Source organism: Pungitius pungitius, chromosome 13 (genome assembly GCF_949316345.1).
Source record: "Pungitius pungitius chromosome 13, fPunPun2.1, whole genome shotgun sequence".
NCBI lineage: Eukaryota > Metazoa > Chordata > Actinopteri > Perciformes > Gasterosteidae > Pungitius > Pungitius pungitius.
The window spans coordinates 7,353,840-7,375,498 of NC_084912.1; the positions used below are offsets into that span (position 1 = coordinate 7,353,840).

General features: G+C 43.2%; 1 protein-coding gene across 1 annotated transcript in view; it reads left to right on the plus strand.

Moving 5' to 3' along the window:
* The window catches only part of lrmda (leucine rich melanocyte differentiation associated), a 171,676-nt gene that overhangs the window by 95,404 nt on the left and 54,613 nt on the right, over positions 1-21,659 (plus strand). Inside the window, exons 3-4 of the mRNA XM_037465442.2 lie at positions 18,812-18,938; positions 20,332-20,471. Coding sequence (XP_037321339.1) covers positions 18,812-18,938; positions 20,332-20,471 — 267 coding nt within the window. The remainder of the gene's footprint in view (positions 1-18,811; positions 18,939-20,331; positions 20,472-21,659) is intronic.

Sequence of the window (21,659 nt, forward strand, 5' to 3'; positions counted from 1 at the left end):
TTTATTGACTTCTTGTTCTGGTGAGTTGGACACGCTGCACATGTAGATTCTAACAGGAAACTGACGCTGTTTCCTTCTTTTATACGCAGACACACAAAACAGCACAGGTTAACTGCAATATGCAATTAGAGAAGAAGAAAATAATGTAACACTTGTAGGAATAATGTGAAATGGGTTTAGCTTTTGCTAACCACCATAACAACACAAAGAGTAAATTTTAAAGAAGAATTAATACTGAACGCTAATTAATTTACTCTCAGAGCATACAATAACACATAATGTACACACAAACACCATACTGCAACGGATTTTGGAAGTGTTTTTAAAAAAAATACACTATGGTATACATTTAGATGTGTGATTTATGGGAGCTTTGAAGAAAATCCCTTCCTCCGATGTTATCTGTGCTGATGTAAGGCTTGTAAACATTTCCCATCAGTTTGGTCTGTCTTGTTGCTGTTTCCTGGGCAGCCTAGGCTGTCAATTAGCTGTCTCCTTAATCTCCAGCCCCAAACACGGGAGGATGAATGATGCAATACATGATTTGATGGTAAAATGATCATTTGTGAAAGGTTGGAGATTACTATTTTTTTCACTTGGATTTGTTTGGACACTGTGCCGTATGTTTCACTCCATGTCAAACATGTAGCACGTATGTTTTTCACAAAAGCAGTGATGTACTGATTTATGAACGATGAACACTTGGTGTGAGATGTAGAACAGACAGTATGTGGAGTACAACTGCTCCATAATGATTATTTTTCTTTTGTTTGAAATAACTGCTTTGGTGTAATACTACAACCTTTAGAGAACACTGGCCTTACAGCGGCTTACCAACAAAGAGCCAACCAACCAATACAGAAGCATATTAGTGGCTTTCTGTTCATAGCAGGTTCCTACTATGTTGTTCAGAAAGTGAATCGTGGAAAAACATTGATTTTGCATCCATTAAGGAATTCGTAACCGTAAGGGCCCTGCTGCATGTACGGTGTTGGCCGAGCACTAGTAACATGGCTGCCAGGACAGCTGACTTAATTTCCACTGCAACAATGTTTACTTTACCAAAGAGATGAAGCAATGTTATTTGAAGATGTTTAGCGGGGGCCCGTGATTGAATTAGTCCCTTGGTGCAGAGACAGGCTCCATTAGGCAGTGGACAGCTGGGTTTGGCGACACACCAGTGAGATGGATAAGAGGGGGAACTACCAATGGAGTCTGCTCTCAGACCCAGAGCAGGGATTTGGGGAATAAAGCTCCATAATAGCTGGTACAAGGTCAGGTAGATGGCCTCTTCGTCCAACCCCCTTTTGGTTAAGTAACATTTGGCAGTGCAGAGCAGGGAGCGCCACAGACTGCGGGGGTGGAGGGAGAACAAGGGTATGTACGAAAAAGGAAAACCAAAGGTATCCGTTTCAAAATCAGGTTCAGGGCAGCGATTGCATCTCAGGCAAAATCTGCCTAACTGCCTCTGAGAGTTTGGGCATATCTGATTCAAGTTCTTTCAGCCATCGACTTGGAAATTGTTTGTGACAGTAACAAGCTGCCTAATCACTTGATTGATGGACGGGGGGAAGGCAGTTGGATTGTTAAATTGACATTTCCATGACAGTGAGATTGTGTTTTCAAAGTTAATCAGGCCAAACTGCACGGCAGTTCCGCCCAACTTCACTGCTGTGCTTGTATTTCTCTCTCCGAATCCCTTCATTATCTGTGACAATGTATACTGCGGTTCTGTTCTCAGCAGGAAGTGGGTGAATGTGACAGTTTTCTGTCTTAGCGTCTCGTGTGCCTTAGGTCTCTGTGTGTGTATCTGACTACCGAGGCCCTTTTCTCCTAGCCCTTTGCCCCTGGCCTCCATCTCCTGCTCTCCCTCACAGTAATGAAGCCTGCCTTTAAGGAACGGGGTGCGGGCAGCGAGGCATCACAGATTAGGTCAGTGGAACGGCTAGCGGGCTGAGCATGATGGATGAGGGCCAGAATGAGTTTCTGCCGCGGCTGTATTGTGAAATCTTTTCATTGTCACCGACGGGCCTATGAGGGCCTGATGAATGAGGGAGCAAGTGTCAGGAACGCCCTTCCACTGCTCCCACTTCTACTCCTTTAATACCTCCCTAAGCTGCCTGGCTGCATGCCCCCCTATCGTGCCCTTTTCTGACCATCCACACAAAACCGTGGCCCTTCCTGTATCGCTAACAGTTAGCGCTAAATATAGCCCAGGTCCAATTAAGCGAAAAGCGAGAGGAAGCACCAATGAGAGAGAGAGATGGGGGGGAGCCGACGGGGACGCTGTGGCGGGCCGGCGTTAAAGTTCATGACTTTGCAAAACAAGTCTCCTTGCTCTTCGCTCCCATGCGGATGGACCTCCTGCTTTCACAAGAGCGAGAGGAGAGAGGCAGCAAAGGGGCCGGTGGCGGGAGGGGGGGGGTTGTCTTTATGGGAAACGTTTGTGACCAGCGTGACAGCTCTGCTTGATGGATGGGCCGCCTCCATCTGGTTGCAGTGCATGTAATAAATATCCATGCTCGTGTTTGACCTCTCTCACTTACCAGACACATCTTTCACTTTTGGGACATCCATGGGGGACTCACAATTATGCTGCGCACTCTCCACTAGCCGGGGTGCAGGGGGGGTGGGGTAGCAGTTCTGTTTATGGGCCGCAGCCCAAGGGCAAAGAAGAGTCCAGAAAAGAAAAAAATAGATAGCTGTAAACAATGCTTCTGCCGCCGGGAAAATCCAATAACCTTTAACACCTCCTAAGCCCTCATCTCCCTGTGATGGTTGCCTGTGCCCCAGAATGCACTGCAGCGATGCACGAACCGCCTACGTCTTTTGACCAGTGATTTAGCTTGGTGTTGACGCACGGGTCCTGGGATCAAATGCCAGCGCCGGAGCAAAACCTGATTAACGGTCTAATGACGAAAGGGGGGGAAAGGAAGAAAAAAAATCGGACTAATTTTGCCCCGTTGGTTCTGTGTTGAAAATATTTAACCATCCCTCCTGAGGAGAAGGGTTATTGTTAAGGGCAAATGTGTTTGAGCTGGTTTAACTCTTACCAATGGTTAGTAAAAGAATAGCCATCACTATTCCCCGTTAAGTGCTCATAAACAGCAGTTGGTGTGTTTGCCTTTAACCCAGTGCATTAGGCCAGTCAGCTCCTCAGTAATAGAAACAGATAGGCAGCCATTGGATTTTAATAAACCTGTATAATAATGAGGCTGAGAAGCTGAGTGAATTGTAAAGCAGAAGGCTAATGAAGTGCCTATGAGGGCAGTATGTGAGAAATAACCTATAACCTATTAAGAAACAGCCTAACTGCCTCGGCTTGAGTCCTACCCCCTGATTGAATTAGTGCACTCTTTAATTACTGAGCATCCAAGATGGGAGCACTGAATCTAATTGAACTTCTTCATGCCTGCTGCACCCTAGCCAAACAATTTGTTCTCTGAAAAAAAATGAATTAACAGTCTCACTTTGTCTACTTTTTTGCATTGATTTCTGTAACGTTAGGACTTTCTCAGGAATTTCCAGCCTGTAAAGAATGAAATCGCAAAGCATTATTCACAATAACGCGTATGTTATAATCGCAGGGAGAACTTACTTAAAATTCAATCCACTTTGGCATCATTATCATGTATCAACATAATAAATGAGCCCTTCAGAGCATGGTAATTATAATTTGATAAATCATCAGCAGAAAATTAACTGGATGTCAAAACATTCATTGGAAAGGGTGATGAATGGAGGATGATTGTGGTGATGAATTGTGTTAATCTGCACAGTATGAAGCCAGCGAAATGGCTAAGCAGCCCAAGATGGATGGGCCATAGAAGCTGCAAGGTCAGGACACACAACTGCAGAACGGGGGGGGGGAAGAAAAAATAGTAGAGAATAAAACAGAGTAAAGAAAGAAGCCCTCTCTCTCTCTCTCTCTCTCTCTCTCTCTCAGCCTCCCTCTCTACTATCTGTCTTATAACCGCAGTGGTTCTTTGTGTTGGGCTTCAGACATTTGGATTTTGACAAGTGTGTCTATTTCCTTTGAAGATACTTTGATCATTTCAACAACAATGGTGATGTTGTTGATTATAATGGATAACACTAGTGCCTGACAATGGGCCGCACCCTCAAAAGGAACGTTGTAGCCTTTTGTATGGTCTTAATACAGCAATTTTAAACTGAAATGAAATAATGCCATTAATCAATTATATCCCAATGTCATAGTTATAACTGCTTCCTAATACATTCATGAAAATTATAGAAGCTTTATAGGTTATTGAGAGACAAGTCCTCTTTGATCAGCATGTTTGACTTTTAATGAATTGGGGGGTCTTGTCTCATATTGACATTCACATCCAATGTTAAATGCACTGATTTGTAATTTCTTATATTCTTAAAAATACTTGCTGTTGATGTGTACTGCATAGTGAATGTTTATAGTCATAGAGTAACTCTTTAGCATGACAATACAACCCTACAATACAAGCAGTATCTGTATGAGAAGTAAGTTAGTGTGTCCTGAAAATTAGGTAAATACTAATAAAAGGGAAAGAAGTAAAGTTGATTTCTTATTCAGCCGCGTGGTGGAGGGTGAGCTCTGCATCAGAGTTTCCACTTTTGGATTTGGGAGGTTGTGGATTGGTCCAACCATATGTACAAAGAAGATGGAATTTATATATATATATATATATATATATATATATATATATATATATATATATATATATATATATATATATATATATATATATAATGTGTGCGCCGAAAGGCCAATGAGGTCATCTGAAGGCAAAAAGTGTCACATACATCAAAGTAAAGCGAAATTTAAAGTTATTTTGTGGTGTTCTGGCAAGTCTCTGTGTTGATGCCTTTGGCATAGTAACTGATTATAGGTCGGTGGATGGAACACATTAACTGTAGCACCACTGCTACAGTAATTATTGTGTTGTACACTATCCGTTCATGATGTTTATTCTTTAATTACGTCAAGTAACAATGTTTAATCTTTGCTTTCAATAATGTGATTCTAGAAAGTCTACCTATACATAGATTGCAAAAGGCTGAAGGTAAAAAATGTATTTATGTACAATTAGGTTGACAATAACATTCCTAAACTTGTTATTTCCACTGAAAACAGTGACCAGATGCAAGCACCTCAAGGTTAACAATCACAGCTCAGTGCAGATTATCCATTACCCCCCATAGGTCAGATGCGCAACTACAATAAATGTAATTGCTGTACCTATGGGGGAGCTATGGTGTTATGAATCCTCTGCAACTCCCTGATGGAGATGCATAAATCTAGCTTCAGACAGAAATGTTAACTGGGTTTCTCCTAATCAGAATACAACCTTAACCACATTAGTCCTATTTGAGTTATGATGTTTACATGTGCTGCAGGCTACCAGGTTATGATAAGGCGGTGGGGAACCCACAGTTGCAGGAAACTAAACATAACGGAAAGTTTTAGACGGCAATTTAGCTCTGCCTTCGCCCCGAGCTGTTCATCACACAACTTTTAGTTAAATACAGGTGCAGAACTTTTGGTGCACTTTCAGTTTTTAACTTGTGGTCGTCGTGGTTTTGCTGCCGTTTCACAAAGAAATGAATATATACTGTATAATAATAATAATGTAAACTTATAAGGCACTCGGGTTGATGATATTGATTCTGCTTTTGAGAAATAGATTTGTTTACTTATTTGTTCAACCGCAGCCAAACAAGCAGTTGGTAAAGCCACTGTACATTGGAAACTGAAAATGCATTGGCACAAAATATGAAACAGTTTTACTTTCAGAGAAACATCAACTATTTACATGTGTGGATGAATTCATGCTAAAAAGGACACTTTCTCCGATTTGAAATTTTGCTAAGTAGCGCTACAAAACTTTGATTTTCTTTGACAAAACCTGTGATGTCACCTCCTACACGAGACTACAGAGTAATTCCATTAGAAGATTGTTGAGCTTTCTTCCCTTGGTTAAAATGGAAGCGCCCCTCACTGATGATAATGAGGGCTATTTCTACAAATAACTGTAATTACATGTCACCGCTTCTCGAAATGTGACAAAGCAGACAATGACGCTTTTATTGAATTCATTATGTAGACAGGCACCTCATCCTTTCATTTATCTCCTATTCGTTATGGCCTCGGGGAACGTGTGTAAACTGACAACTGCACTCGATGTTGTTACTCCTCTCTTACGGTTTAGACATAATGTAAGATATGTTTTCTATTATCCGTTCTTGTCCATGCACACGTTTGACCTCCGTGGGGAGTATGCATCTTCGGCAGTAAGTCTTGTACTGTTGCTGAAGTAGCTTCACCGCACAGGGATCAAAAGTCCCCCTTCACATCCTGTGTCATTTTTAGCTGGGAAGTATTAATCTCATACAGACCTTCAGACACCTCTTATCTGGATGGCAGGTTGACACGTGAGGGGATATTTTTCTTCTTGATTCCAGCAATGAATGCGGCTCACAGGCTATCACTTGGCCCACGCTGCATATGGAAGAGGAGAAATCACACCTTTTCTCCTGCCTTCCATTTTCATTTGTGCTTTCTCAACTCACTCTTTTCTGTCTCTTCTTTTTCCCTCTCCTGAAAATTATCACCAGCCATGTCAGGGAGCCTTGTCGGATGGAGGGGGAGAAATGTGTCACACTGCCTCTTAAGTTTCTGATTGGCTAAATGACACAGAAATCTCATCATACAGCTGTCTCCCTTTCTGACACCACAATTACCCATAATTCCCTCTGTCATTCACTGTCTTAAGGTTAGTATTTTGTATCTCGAACAGAGGGTTGGGAACATTTACATTTGGAGATAGAATAAAAAAGGCACTAAAGAAGCAGTTTTGTGTGTTTTCTCTATATTTTCAAATAGCCTTCCTTCATTTAACGGAGTTTTCTATTACTTAGTTTGGTTATTGAGCAAGCGGGATTTTCTACAAAGTGTAACTTAAAATGTGTGTAACTGCCGTTTCCTCATAACCTTAATGACTTTGTTAATGTTTGAGCTCATGCCGTTAACAAGCAGCGGCCACCACAATAATGTTCCTCGATAGTGCCCTTCACAAAGTGGGTCCTTCTGTCTCTCTTGACAGAGTGTGCTTAGTGAAAATGGCCCATTATCATACCTCGTTTTACTCCATCATCGCTGATATTCTTATGTGGACTCTGGGTTAAACAGTACGTCTTCCCATCCTTTTTACCCCATCCCTCGAGCAAAGTGTTCTTCAAAGGTATATATTTCATTGCAAGCTGACAGCCTTGACACCATAATTGACCTGAGAGCTTCCATCTTACTCTTTTGAAATTCTCCGTTGTAATGTGTGTCAACTAGATAAAATGATTCCCATCTCCACCTTCCTCTGGATTTCCATTTGCAAAGACGGCTGACTGACTGACGGGCGTAGGCTCCATTATCTTTCTGTGTGAATGTCTGTGATCGGGGGGGGGGCGATGCCAATGGTTCCATTGTTTGAAACAGGTGCTCACACTTAAGTCCTGTACATTAGCTAAGCATGTGGAGCTTTTAGGGGGGCTAAATAGCTTGTGATAATGTCACGTTTGATTATTTGTGAATGGGTGACAGACGGCCTCGTCCGTCTAGCAACAAGTTATTGTTTCACAGGGGAAATGCTTTTTAGGCGTTTATTAATGACCTCAATGCTCATATTGGTACACTGTAAATGTGTGGGAATCTAAGGTACTATTAACATGTGAGATCTGCCTATTCTGCACTGAGAAGTGACATTGCTTTGTTTCGATCATGCGTGAATAATTGCATTGCATTTTTATCTAATAATTATATCCCAATACAATGTATGTACAGTGTTTTCATTTCAGTGTTACCAACTGGTTTCAAGTTGAATTAATGGATTCATCCCACATTCATCCTGATAACACATTTTAGATTTGCCCCCCCCCCCCCCCCCTTTCCCCTCTTCAATAATTCTTGCCTAGTTTCCATGTTTACGTGGTTGTACTACAGAGTGTCGGTCATATTTTTCATGTGACTTAAATCCACCATCAAATAAGGAATAGGAAAAATGAAAACAACCCTTTTGTTCCTGCTCTTTCCTCTTCTTTTCTCACATGTGGCTATAAAAAGTCTCGTTCTGTTTTTGTGTTCCATGTCATATTACTAAGTTTCACGCCTACTCCATGAACCTGAGACATATTTTCTGCTTTCCCCCGGGCTAATTGGGAGATTGTTAGGGCCCGATGCCCCCGTATGTGTCAATGTGCTGCCACGCTGCTGCCAGACTACATGTCCTCTAGTCAGTATGGGCCATGTTCTTCAGAGCAGATTGTTATTAGTTTAATCAACACTGTATTGACAGACTGTGACAAGATTGCATGATCTTTTCTCACCTTTGGAGACACTCTTTTCAGTTTTTTTCAAATCAAAGTATTAGTATGAAAATAGACTCTTTTTGTAAAAATGCATCCTTGCAACGTGAGACAACACTTGAAGTGACATCTCCTCTCTTGATCACGATCTTTGAGGGACTTTTAATTAGAGCAGTGTACTTTGTATGGAACAAATGCAAACCATGTGTTTACTTTGCCTTTGTCCAAGCAAACAAAGTAGGAGGAGGCTTTCTGTGCCTCAGTGAAAAAAGGCTCCAGGGGAAGCGGCACTGAGGTCCAGTCCCACTTAGGTTCACTGGTAAGCCTGTTGGACATCTGGCTTTGTTCCTCTTATAGGCTCCTTATCAGTGGCCTGATGCGGTTGTCCCCTCGCATGTTCTTCTTGTTCCTCAGCTTGGCCAATTCGATGGCCTAAGTGCTCAAATTGAGCCATTTTGTCTCACTTTGAAACAAACTAGGATCTATTATGCCCTTCTCTTTTTTTTTTGAGGCATGGCCCTCCTCCTTGTGTCCTCTCCACGTTGGCCTTGGTCTATGTAGCTTGTCAGTTCCACCCTGCCTTTCTCTACTCTTACGTTTGAAACGCTAGCCGTGTGAGGGGTCAGTGTTTCTACTCCAGCAGTGTCAACTTCAATCTGGGGCGATTTGGTGTGAAATGTGTGCCATGGTGTGGGGGCTTGGAGGTCAAAGCCCCAGTAATTGATGTTGCTTATTCATCTGCTTTTCCTTGTCTGCTCTCACCGCAGCACAGCAGCCGTTTTTGTTTGTCTAAATTGTTTGAAGCTTTACTGTAGGTCTTAGTGCCCTGAGAAGCATCCCCCTTCTGCACTTTGTCTGTGTTCCTACCTAGCAGGGGGTTCAGCACCGGGGACACACAATGGCGTCCGCACAAAAGACGCTTTCTCCGACACAAGGCCTCGAGGACATCTCGTAGCACGATACTGAGCGCGAGGAGACACACAATGGCGGAGGCACAAAAGGAGCTTCTCTTAAGAAGGGACTCGGAGGGCATCTAGCATGACAAGCAGGGCAGCGCTCACTGTAATTAGCCATGGAGCCAGCCTGACCAATGACATCAATGAACTACATAAACATTATTTTACAAACCGGAAAGGCACGGGAAGAAGGTTACTGGCAGAAATGTGGTGATAAGTGAAAATTAGTAGTTGAAGGTATGGCCCTGGATGGATAAGACATGTTTGAAAACCAACATCCTGTCTCCCCCCCCCCCGCTGAACTCTTTGGGTCTGCTAGTCTTTCTCTTCCACCCTGTTCCTTCTGAAGGAACGCTGCCTGCTAGCTGAAGCGCAGGATGAAATGCTGGATCTGTTTAAGCACAAACGAGGAGCGCAATGAAGGAGCCACATTTAATCTGCTCCTTTAGCATGTCAGGCGGCTGCATGGGTGGTATGTCCTACAGGGCCTTTGAAGAGGGCCGATCTCGAGGAGAGATTTGGATCATTACACAATAAAGAACACTTCATAAGCACTGAGGTAAGTTGGAGAAATGATGGTTAATGATGTTGACGGCAATTCACCTCTGCTGAATCACAGAAAGATTTGACTCAACTTGCCTTCTTTAATGAGCCTCACTCAGTAAAGGTAATGGGCCGACGGTAAGGGAGGCGGGCAAGGGGAGGAAGTAAGAGAGAGTGGGAGGGCTTTATTCTTCTTTATTTTTATTTTTTTTGCTCACTGTGGTTTGCACCGGGCCGGCAGACCATCACATACCCTTTAAGCTGCCGTGTCGGGGAACCACAGAGACGGAAAAGGCCTTCTTCTGTCCTGAGAGACTTCTAGTGCTGTCTCTGTTACTGCAGATCTGTTTTCAAAGCTGTGCTTTAAATGGATCACTAGAAGCAGTGTTTATAAACTGTTAAAATAAGTAAACAAATTACTTTTTCAAGATTACCAATGAGCTTTATATAAGTAACTTTATGTCTCTTGCTTTGAAATATTCAAAATTTTCCCTTTTTGCACTTTGCAGTTTGCCATAATCTGTTTGGAAGTTTTCTTCCAATAAGTGTCCATCATTTACTCTGATTTTCTTCTAAGTCTGTCTTTTGGATTTTATTTTCTCTGCTTGGACCAAACACGCCTATTTACACACTTCCAGAGCATGAAGACTGATTCCAGCCTCTAGCTCCTTCGCTGTTTCTAATCATGCATGTTTATGTGCAAGTTTGTGACAAAAAGCTTAACTGACAGCGCGACTGTTGATTTTTGCAGTGCTATTTTTTTTTTTCCTCCAGATCTCACTGTCAATTCATCAAAGTAACATATCTGTCGGTGTGTTGGAGTGTCTCACGCTGAATGACAAATATGTACATCCAAACTGGGATTCAGTGCCAATTATGCATTGACGGAGATGTCAACGAGAAAGTAACATTTAAATTAAAATGATGGCATTCAATTTCAAACTGCCTTGTGCGGTGACATATTCTATTACCTCTTCCCGAGGTGTAGGACAAGGCAAAAACAACAACAACGAACAAAAAGGAACTATCCCAAAGGTCAAATCAATAACTCTGCTGTCACTCTGCTTTTTCTTTTTGTTGGCACACATACGTGTCAATCATTAGGCCTATTTATAGGCTTGTTAGAGCAGAGAGATACTCCTGGCTTTTATTGCCATCTTGGATAATCTTCATACACTCATTACCGTCCCAATTTTAGAAAGGCCCTCAAGACCTTCCAGGGAATGGTGTGACGAGCTGCACGAGTCAATAAGTGCACGTCGATATGTTGTCACTTTAGTTGCTTTGAACCCCTATAATGATTTAACGTGAGCAATTTAATGGTATCATTTGTACATGGGAGTGCAGCAAGATGTAATTCACATAGAGGGGCAAACACAAGGCTTGATGTTTTAATTGGTTGGAATACTTGTCTAATTATCACGTTTCTGTTTGCTCTTCATGTTGAGATTATGTAATTATCTTCTTGAAACATTGTGGAATGATACTACTTTTTTTGTGTGTCATATTCTGAGACGCTTCTGTACCTGACACTCAGCAAGCCACTTAATAATATGCCAGAAAGGCAGCTAATTATATTATAATAATGGCCTGATGAAAGCAATAAGGCAGGCTGGTGGGTGAGTGATAGCACTGTTAGACTGCTCAAGTCATATCTTCTGCTCAAATTACTATAATCGCACCAAACAGGAAGTTCTTTAATTACTAATGTGTTTATTCATTACGCCAAAAGAATTTGGAGTCTTTGCATTCGTTATCATTATGCAAATTGCAGTTCATTCTAAATGATGTTTCCCTGCAATGATATTTTCAGCAAATTGAATCCCTTATCAAGTTAATTACTCCATGTTTACAAGACCCCCAAGCTAGGGTACCCCAATTAAAGACTACACCTGTTCTACTTGTGGGGTTTGTATTTGATACATGTGTCATTACATGTTCTCCTGCAGAGCACAGGTTTGTCAGGGGGGGGCGGAGGAACCACGGGCTAGACCCCTGACTGGGCTTCCAGATTTCATCCTGTTTCAACAAACGTTTCCGGGCTGACTGGTGTCGTCTAGTTAGGGGATCCTTTTGTAGAAAAGAGGCAGGAGCGCAGCTGACGCACGCAGCCGCAGGACCAGCGTTTGGGGGTTGATGGGTGATGTGACGGAGGGCGTGACGGAGGGCGCGAACCCAGCAGCGGCAGCCGTACGTGGCTCTCAAAAACTTTTTAATTAGCACTAATTAACTTTGCAGGAAAATGTTGAGGCTTGAAAGGATTTGTGTCAGCAAGTGGGAGATCAAAGATTGCGGCGCCGTGCATTTTAATCTGTACACCGAGGGGTAATAGGCCCCTGTTAGAGGGGGGGGGGGGAGAGCAGGAAACAAGGCGTCCCAGGTGGTACTTCAGCAGCCTACCTCCAGTAATGCTGACTACCAATCACACCACAGGTCCCGTCACATTATAAAATGTTCCACTAATATAAGAAATTACCTTTTTTTATTGTTTAATCGAGTCATGGCACTCCCTTACTTTGTTAATTTACTTCTTTCATCCGTGCGCGTGCATTCCTCAGTGTCTGTATGTTCACGCCTGTGTGTGTGTGTGTGTGTGTTTTTTTTTCTTCTTTCTTTTTTGGGGCCCGCTTCATCAGACTGACAAGGCATTTCATAGAGGTGGTTTTTAATGCATGCCTGGACATCACTGTGGCAGGGTCATCCATCAGACTTCAAGACAACATCGATCATTTGCCACGAAGAGAGCGCAGGGTAGTGATTATTTGCTATTAGGTGGATGCTCAGGCATACAAATGGCTGGCAGTTGACAGTTGAACTCACTCAAACGTAATGCGGGACGGCTCCCCCCCCTCTCAGGAAAATGTTGACAAGCACTGAGCCTGAACACTGTAATGACAGAGCGTACGTACGGGCAGACAGGGCACTGAGGGATTCTTCCTCGCATCTATTATTTAATGGTTCCTTCATTTTATCTCAAAAAGTAAATTCTGTAGAAATGTTGTAGCTTTTATACACGGAAAAAACAATTGTGTAATGTGGAGTCTACTCTTATAATGGGTTGATCCACTCTGTCACTGCAATACTATTGCATGCGTTTAAAGATGTGTGAGGCTGCGCAGCATGCGTGAGAGCCTGCGTGTGCTTGTTTGTGCTGCATTGATGTCCTCACTGACTGAACTGCCATCAGTGAATTGATTTTCAGTCCTTGCTGCACTTAAAAAGGCGGGTGTTTGTCATGTTGATAGACAACTAATCTTTCAATACTAACATTTGCAAGACACAGGGCCGTGCTTTGAGCACAGTCCAGGTACTATGGAGAGGAAGGTTTTGTGTTGGCCTCACCAGCAATACTGCTTGCCTCCCTTCTTTGATTCTGTATTCCACAATGTAGTGTTGTACATTGGAAGCAGCTGTCGGTCTGTATCAGACCTCAATTGCTGAGACTTTGTGGAGATGGGCGTCCGCCTTGTTGCATTGACCTCTCCGTTTCTTCCTTCCCCGGGAACGAGGTTACGCTTAGATTTAGCTTGGATTTCATCCGCAGCCAAACCGGGGTCAAGCCAGGCTTATGGAGGTGGGCCTGACAGGAATGTCTGTCAAGTCCTTATCCCTTGGCCAGGGTTAATCCAGGGTCATCAATCAGACGGGGGCGCACAACCGAGATTTGGTCCGGCCCTGGCTGTATGCGTGTCGATTTGACAGCATCAGCCCCTGTCTGATTCACAGAGCTCTCAGCCCCTGCGCCAGTGCTAATGACATTGAGAGGGAATATTAACCTCACACACTCAGCAGGAGACGTCCACGGGCATAGTCCATAACTCAGACACTGCAGGATCCACTGTGGTATTATCCTTCAAACACACCGCAGCCAGCTTTACACGGTGTCGACATTTTCAACAATTGAATATGCAAATTATAAGCTTATGTAGCACAAAGTCATGGCCCGTGATATTTAACCTATTCATCAACAAAAACTTTGCTAATTATATTTCACAGATTTCATCTCGCTCGATTTTTTTTTAATCCTCTCTAAAGAAATATGTATTTTTGTTTTGCTAAATGATGAAACGCTGTGCAAAGTTCAATCTCCACCTCCAATTGACTGCTTTCCACTGGTGATGCTCTCACGCACACAGGCTACAAGGAGCAAGCATAGCGCACGCCATTCAAAACAGATCAAGTGTGAACCCACGTGAAGAAGAGATTTTGCTGGCGGCGCCAAACGTACTCTTAATGATTTGCATTGCCATTAATAGTAATTTGCAGCTGCCTGTAATCCCCTTTCCATGTGTGAATTGACGTGCATTCAGGGAGGGCTATGTGTGTCCTGGACGTGTGATCTTTAAATGACTGCCACCTGAGGCCTAGCAATACAGAAGGAGAAGTGCCACACTGAGCATTGACTGTCTACATGTGAGGGAGATGGGGGGTAAAAAGGGAGCGCTGTGGGGGAGATCGAGACGTATAATGACTAATTCACCGTTGCCATCAGAGATGCACGTACAGAGACGCGCATAGGGCCACGAAGTGTAGCTCGGGGGGGGAAGAGTCCTGGAACAGAGCTGATCATCGCTGTGTGGAGGTGGTAGGAGGGTGTTGAGGGCTTGAGGGGTTGCAAGGTATTAATTTGCTTTACAGATAAAGCCATCTTATTTACCACAAGCTAATCCAGATAGCGTTTTGAGGCTGCATTTTGCTATTTTTGAATGTCTATTTGTGTTTTTGTTTTGGGTTGGATGGGTGATGAAATGCTGGTGTGTTAAACTAATGGAGACTTGTGTATTAATAGGTTACGTTTTCCTCGATTTTTTTTTCTTCTCATTGACACAAAGCTGTATAACTGTATGGCTTCCACACTCACCCGCACTCTATTTCACCAAAAAAAGTTGGTAATTTTGGCTAATTAGCAATATTACTGATTAAGATTAAGAGATACTTTGCAGTGCACAAGGTGGCAAAAAGCATCCTTATATTTCTGATTTCAGGCTGAATGACTCTTCAGCCTCTGGGTGCCCTCTCCAACTAGCTCTCCTCCATTTACCTTTCTTATTAAGTTTATTAAAGCCAGTCCACATACTGGATTAACCAGGTTCAGTTCCTTTTCGCCTTCATCACAGAGTACCTTATTCTGGCAGGCAATCTGCCGTGTGCTCTGAATAGTCCCATTATGCACATATGAAAGCCATCATTTCCACAGCTTTGGTCAATTTATCAATCATTTATCTGTCGCCTTCTGAACAGGACGTCGTTACACCTGTCACTCTGGCCAGCCGTTCAGAATATCACTGCATTGCTTTTCTGACCCACGAGAGGACATCGGGCCTCTTAACTGTTGACTGAGACTGCTCTCCAGTGTCTCAAGGTGTCTGTGTGTGAGTCCATTAGACTCGGGGACTTCTTCAGTAATGCCGTGCTCGCTGCAGGGAAGTTTGCCTCTGTGGTCTCTTTCAACCATTTCATTTGGGCTTGTTTTCCATTATAGCTCTGTATTCCACGGCTAAAGTAGACTCACAATGCCATCTTATTTCTCATAAAGTGAGACTGTGTAACATATTGAAATGATTTCTCCATCTTTCTTCTGCTGCTGCTGGATATATATGACATGACACCAGCACACACCACTGGCAGGAGTGACTGACATTTCAGCCAATACTGGTCGAGAGTTTTCTTCCCTGTGTTGTCAGCAGTGGTTCATCAATCACTGTGTCTGCATTAGTATTAGCGTATTGATCTCGCAGGGCTGCTCTCTTGGTCGGTGTCTCTCTCCAGTGTCCTTGTCTGGTGTCTCACATGGTTCCCCTGCTTCCTGTGCTGGATTTACTGCTCCAGCCAAATATTTCTAATAGTGCTCTGCGTGCTCAGAAGGCGGGATCTCAGCCGCTAACGGGGAATTCAACACATCCACGTCCTGCTTACGTAAGCCCAATAGCTCACACACTGATGCACGCAGGGCCGTGTGATGTATGATGCTGAGCTTACCCGGGCTAAGTGGTAGTCAAAGCGTAAAGACAGCCTGGAGTATTAGCTCTGACAATGAGGCTGATCATAATTATCTTAACAAGGGAAAGGATTCGCCTCACCTCGTTAAAGCTGCCGCCTGTCTGTCCCTCACTTGCTAGTTAGAGACATGAGAAAATTCATTTGATCCTGCATTCCTCAGGAAATCACAATTATTACAATTTCGACAATTAAGTGATACAAAAAAAAAACGGTGTTTTAGTCTTGGTACAATTTTCAATTGTTTTTCGTACCTAATGATATACATGAATATATAAATGATATTACTGAACTGTATAAAGAAACACAAACATGTTGGAAGTAGTATTTACCATTGCAATGGAACCAAAGATACATGACTGAATATTTTCATTATCACTTTTGAAGGAGTTAAGTTACATCACACTAATGCTAAGATTAGAAAACTAATGTCAGTGTTGCATGTGTGTTATGCATGTGTTGTCCAATTACCAAACCTGTACAGCAATGTGGCTCAAGTTGATTATTCTCATTAGTTTCGTTAAGACCAAAAGCTGCCTCTCTTTTCTTTTCTTTTTTTTTAGGAAGTGAAGTTCTTTTACTGCAGTGCTTCAACTTATTTAGTTTTCCAAACCACACATTAAAACAAGAAAGCTTAAAACAAGTAATGAAACCAGAAATGGAAATCTGCAGAGGGAGCACAGAAAGCTAGAGCGTATTAGAAGTTCAATCCCTGCACTGTACTTAATGCTGGCTGGGAGTCAGTGGCTCTCCCCTGGCTGTGAATTTAACTGATTAAATCAGCCAGTGCACGCAGCAGTGGTGACATGAAAACAACAATTAATAAGGCTCCCTCCTGCGCCACGCGGCTCCCTTTAACCGAGCAGCTAATAACATAACCCACAGGACTGCAGCCCATCATACACAGGAACACGCACACACACACACACAAACACACACGCACACTTACAGGTGGCAATAGTTAGTTATCAACCTCTTTTCACAGAAAATGCAATAATGTTTATCCAATATGGTGTGTGCCAAACTGTTCATTTTCCTCGCAAATTAATTGCATGTTGTACCGTATTCCCTGGAAATTCAAACACAATAAAGTGTATTTTATAATTGCTAGTTTGGGCCAAAAGGCCTTTAAAAAAAAAAGACCAGGCCACAAAAAAAAAAGGAAAAAAATTCTAATGGGGTTCATGATTTTTGCCATATCTATAGAATTAAGTGTTCTAGCTTAATGGGTATTTTTTAAATGAGAAACGACAGGATATCATGAAACTGGCACATCTCCGATTTCATCCCTCTTGCCAATGCATTAATCAGACCTGATAAGAGATTGTCAGCTAGCGGCTTTGCCACCACACTGAGTCGGTGCTGTCAGCTGTTGTGTGTTTGCAAAAGGTTGATTTTGTGTGAAATGAGGCCGCTTACTGCGCCTCACTCGCAAGTCTACTGCGTATCGCTTATTTGTCGTTTTTCACACAAGAAGAAAGATGCATCATTTTGCCTTGTAGTTCAAAGTTTCTGCCAATGTGTCCCCTCTGTGCATCTACAGTGCATCTGCTTTTTGGCCAACGAGGCTGTCTGCATGAAGCTCCAGTTGATTGGCTAGAAACAACAACAAAAAAAGCAATTAACAGCAAATGGAGCAAGATAACTGTTGATCTGGCAAACTGAAAGGGTGTGATAAATTGCAACAACTATCTGGGCAAAACAACATTCTAACAGTCAGGTGCATGTGTGCTCATAGTTTGAAGTGAAGTTTAGATAATGCATGTGATTGCATGTCATGCCCTGCCCCCATGACGCTCGCTGCTTTCTGCCATGCATTTGCAGATTGTCACGATAGAGGTGTTACATTTACATAGCTCTAAGTTGGTATGTGTTATGGCAGCTATTGACACTAGGCAGATCCAGAAAGGAGCAATAGTTCACACCGCAGCTGTGAAGACCTGACTGTACCTTGAGATTGTCATGCTGCAACGTGACACTGCTCGCGGGAATTAGTATTTACGTGCGTCACGTGTTCTGTTTGATTATAAAACTAGAATCCTGCGGTAGGAATTCCAAACATTCTGATCTCGGAGTAAATAATTTATATTTTGACATGTATTAAATAATTATAAATGCTGTGTTTAAATATAAATCTGTGTGTATGTGTCACGTCGTGGCAGGTTTAAATGTCGATGAAGTCACCCAGGACACTTTAACATGGCGCGCTGACAGTGTGAAGGATTAGACAACACACACACTGCTTTTGTGCACCTTCCACGACTTGAACTTCACAGGGCCCTCACATTACTCCTACCACCACCCTCCATCACTTTAATGCCGGTGTGAATGCGTGTGAAGGAGAAAGAAAGAGAGAGAGTTGAGATGACCCTTCACCCCTCTCTGCTATTTATCATTAAAAAACCGAAAAAGCAAAATTCCTCGTTAAAGGAAAAACATCTTTTGATGCTAAGATTCCAACACTAATAACCCCCTTTGTTGTAAATTTGCCAAAAAGTTTCCCCTTCATTCCATCTGTGAGTGCGAGTACATTCTAGTTCCTCTGTGAAAATGATGGATGACAAGTTAAATTTGTGTCTGGGGAGTGAAGGTGAACTGTGACAGAGTGATTTGTCTTGGGAATGGAGGGTTAGGGTCAGGCGAAACTGGGCGCCTCAAGGCACAAGACATTGACAAATTCATCCTGCCCGCCGCATTTCTGAAGCCTTTTGTTTTGAATCCTGGCTACTCACAAGTGACCCCCATCCCTCATCCTGCCAGCCGCTGAAGGATGCCTCACCATGCCTCACCATGCCAGGGGAGCTCAGCACCACTAATTCTTGTCATTCACTTCCCTGACAGGCCCAGACCCATGCACTCCCGGGCGTAGCAAAGCAGGGATGCTGAAATATTTCTGCACAATAACAAACAGCTGACCAGATTTAGAGGCATAACAGTGTTCCCGTTGCCGTATGTCTTCGCAGGTCACTGGCGGGTCTCGAAACGTTCACCGTGCTGGAGGAGCTGATCGTCGACAACAATCTGCTCGGAAATGACCTCCGGTTGCCCAGGTTACCGAGCCTCCACACCCTAACCCTCAATAAGAACAAAATATCCTTTCACGCTATTTTTGCATTTCTTATTTGCTGTTGAAATTCACGTAAATAACAGACACCATCATCCAAGTGTATTTTGTTTATTTTCATATGTTGATACGACTTACGCTGAGAACCGTTTTAAATTCTTTTAAATGTGCTTTTGTAGTGAGCGCTGTGCATTTCAAAGGAGAGAGAAGAGGAACTCTGCTGTCACACAGCTCCACACAGTAGTTTTTGAACTACAGGGACCTCTAGTGGAATCAGATTTGAAAGTCAACATAACAGATGTGTTTGATTTTTAAAAAGGAATAAAAAGTGTTGGATTAAAACTAGCCAAGCATCCAAATCATTAGATAATGTTTTGCGATGTGTTTGCTGTTTTGACATAATTTAAATAGTAGAGAATCAAATCCGGATATTTGGTTAAATTCGGATAAATTTGGTTTGTACCATTATTTTTTTTTTACCTCATTGAAATAAACGTTATTTAATATTCAAGTATTAATTTGTCACTAGAACACACCCTGTTGGTTCACTCATTCTAGCAGTTCCTCGTGTTCTACTTTCCACCCAAAAAACCAGCTCGGCACAACCACCCTAAATTCTAGACATAGGCACATTGCAAAGCTGTTTATGATCAGTCGGAAATGTGTGAACCTCCCGTCGAAGCTTCAGAACAGGTTTAGCAATGTGTCCTGTTTTCCTCTGGTTATGCAGATCCTGCTGGGTAACGATGTTCACTCTCTTGCTCACTCACACACACACACACACACACACACATCCAAAGTCAACATTAAAACTGGGGCTCCTTGAAGTGTGCGTCTGGGACTGTGTGCTGAGTTGGGTTGTGAAGTGGTCGGCACATGCTAATAGGCCAATTATGTACATCCTGTCGTGGCACAGTGCCATTTTAAAGCTTGAGCACTGCATTAGTGCAGTTGTATTTTGACACTTTGGGGCTCAATTTTCCAAGTGAATGTATTAGTGATGAATGTGCCTGCTTAAGGGCTGTTTGTTTTGTTTTTTTTTCCACGTTTTCGCAAAAAGTTTTTCCACGGCGCGGCTCTGGGAAGCACGGACTGTTTGAACCGCAGGGCATCCATCATTTTGTCACTGTTCTGCACCCGGCCACCTAGGAAATGAAAGAGATCGAGAGAGAGAGAGAGAGAGAGAGAGAGAGAGAGAGAGCGGCAGCCAAATTGTGTCACTACTATATGCCAAAGCCTGCACCTTAAATTGCCCCTCTGGCTGCCCAGTCTCACAAAGCCACTGACTAACCCCTTTGAGCACTTCGCTAAATTTGACAGTGATTTGTTTTAGTGCAGACAGGCACGGAAGGGGCCACGCGGGTAGTAAATGCTAATGTAATTAACAGCGTTAGGTCCTTGACATCCGCCCTTTGACACCTGACTGATATCGAGGACCTGCTGGAGCACTTGGCCGACGTGACCCCGTCGCTGGTGTACCTAAGCCTGCTGGGAAACGAGGCCTGCCCCAACCAGCTGGTCAGCCCGGATAAGGACGAGGACGACTACCAGAGATACAGGCGAGTTACTGCGCGGGCCGTGGTGACGTTGCACGTGAGTGAGGAACAGCTTCCACACGCGAGTCGTTCAAATGGATGGAGAGGTGGTGTTCAGTGTCGGTGGGTTTTTGTTTTCAGTCAGACAGGTTTGATGCTGAGCTGTTCAGAGTCATACCTTTTTGGAAGTAATGGATTTGGAGATGTTTTTTTTTTTAAACATCCAGCCCCCCCCCCCCCCCTTACATTTCACTTGCAGACTGCGGATTCAACCACATCGCTCTAAAAGCTTTGTCAACTGGCCCCTCTACACTCCAGTTTGCAAAATGGATTTCATGTGTGACTAGTCACCACCACAAATGAGTGTTTACTACCCTACCTTACCAGAACAGATGATGCATTAAACATCAAGCCAGGCCCCGAGCCATGCAATATGACCACCATTTGTCAGGGTCCTTTACATGAAATGTGATAAAAGGCGAAAAGCATACTCTCTTTTGTCTGTTTTTGCCCTAAGTGCTTGTTTCTGACTCTGCGTTGCCTATTAATCATTTACCACCCATGCCTTTCTTGAATAATCTCTCTTCTCTCTTTTTGTCCCCCCCCCCCCCCCTACTCCCCCTCTCCCCGGCTGGCTTATCTTGCTGGTGAGGAAAGATGTTCTGTTTTGACTGACATCGTCTAGAGTCCTGTAATGTAATATTCATAATGTGTCACAGAGTAAAACATCAGTTTGAGCGTGATGCAGATTTCATGTCTGACAAGGTCAGGCCGTATTGGAGGTCGTGACAGCATTGGCCTTGGGCAATAAATACCCAGCCCAATGCCCCGAGAGGTCTTCTCGGTCCCTCAAGTGAACTATCCTTGTGCGTTGCATCGGTGCCCCAATTAGTGCAGCGACACAGAAACATGATATTCTTTCACACCGCATACAGTGTGGGTGGAGGTTAAATGTCGCCGTGTTCTTTAGCGCGCGCGATGTGGCCATTTGCAGCACTACAACAATAACACCAGAGTTCAAGGCTGTTGTATTACATGTTCACAAAGGCTGCTGATTATGCGACGTTGTGCTTGTGGGGCAGCATCTCCTCAGGAGACTGTTATACTACTAATATGTCAGTCAACCTCTTTCTCTTCTTTGCTTCTGGATTGTTTAAAGATTAACATATCTTTATGTGATACTCTAATCTCGATGCTCTTATCTTTGAGGAA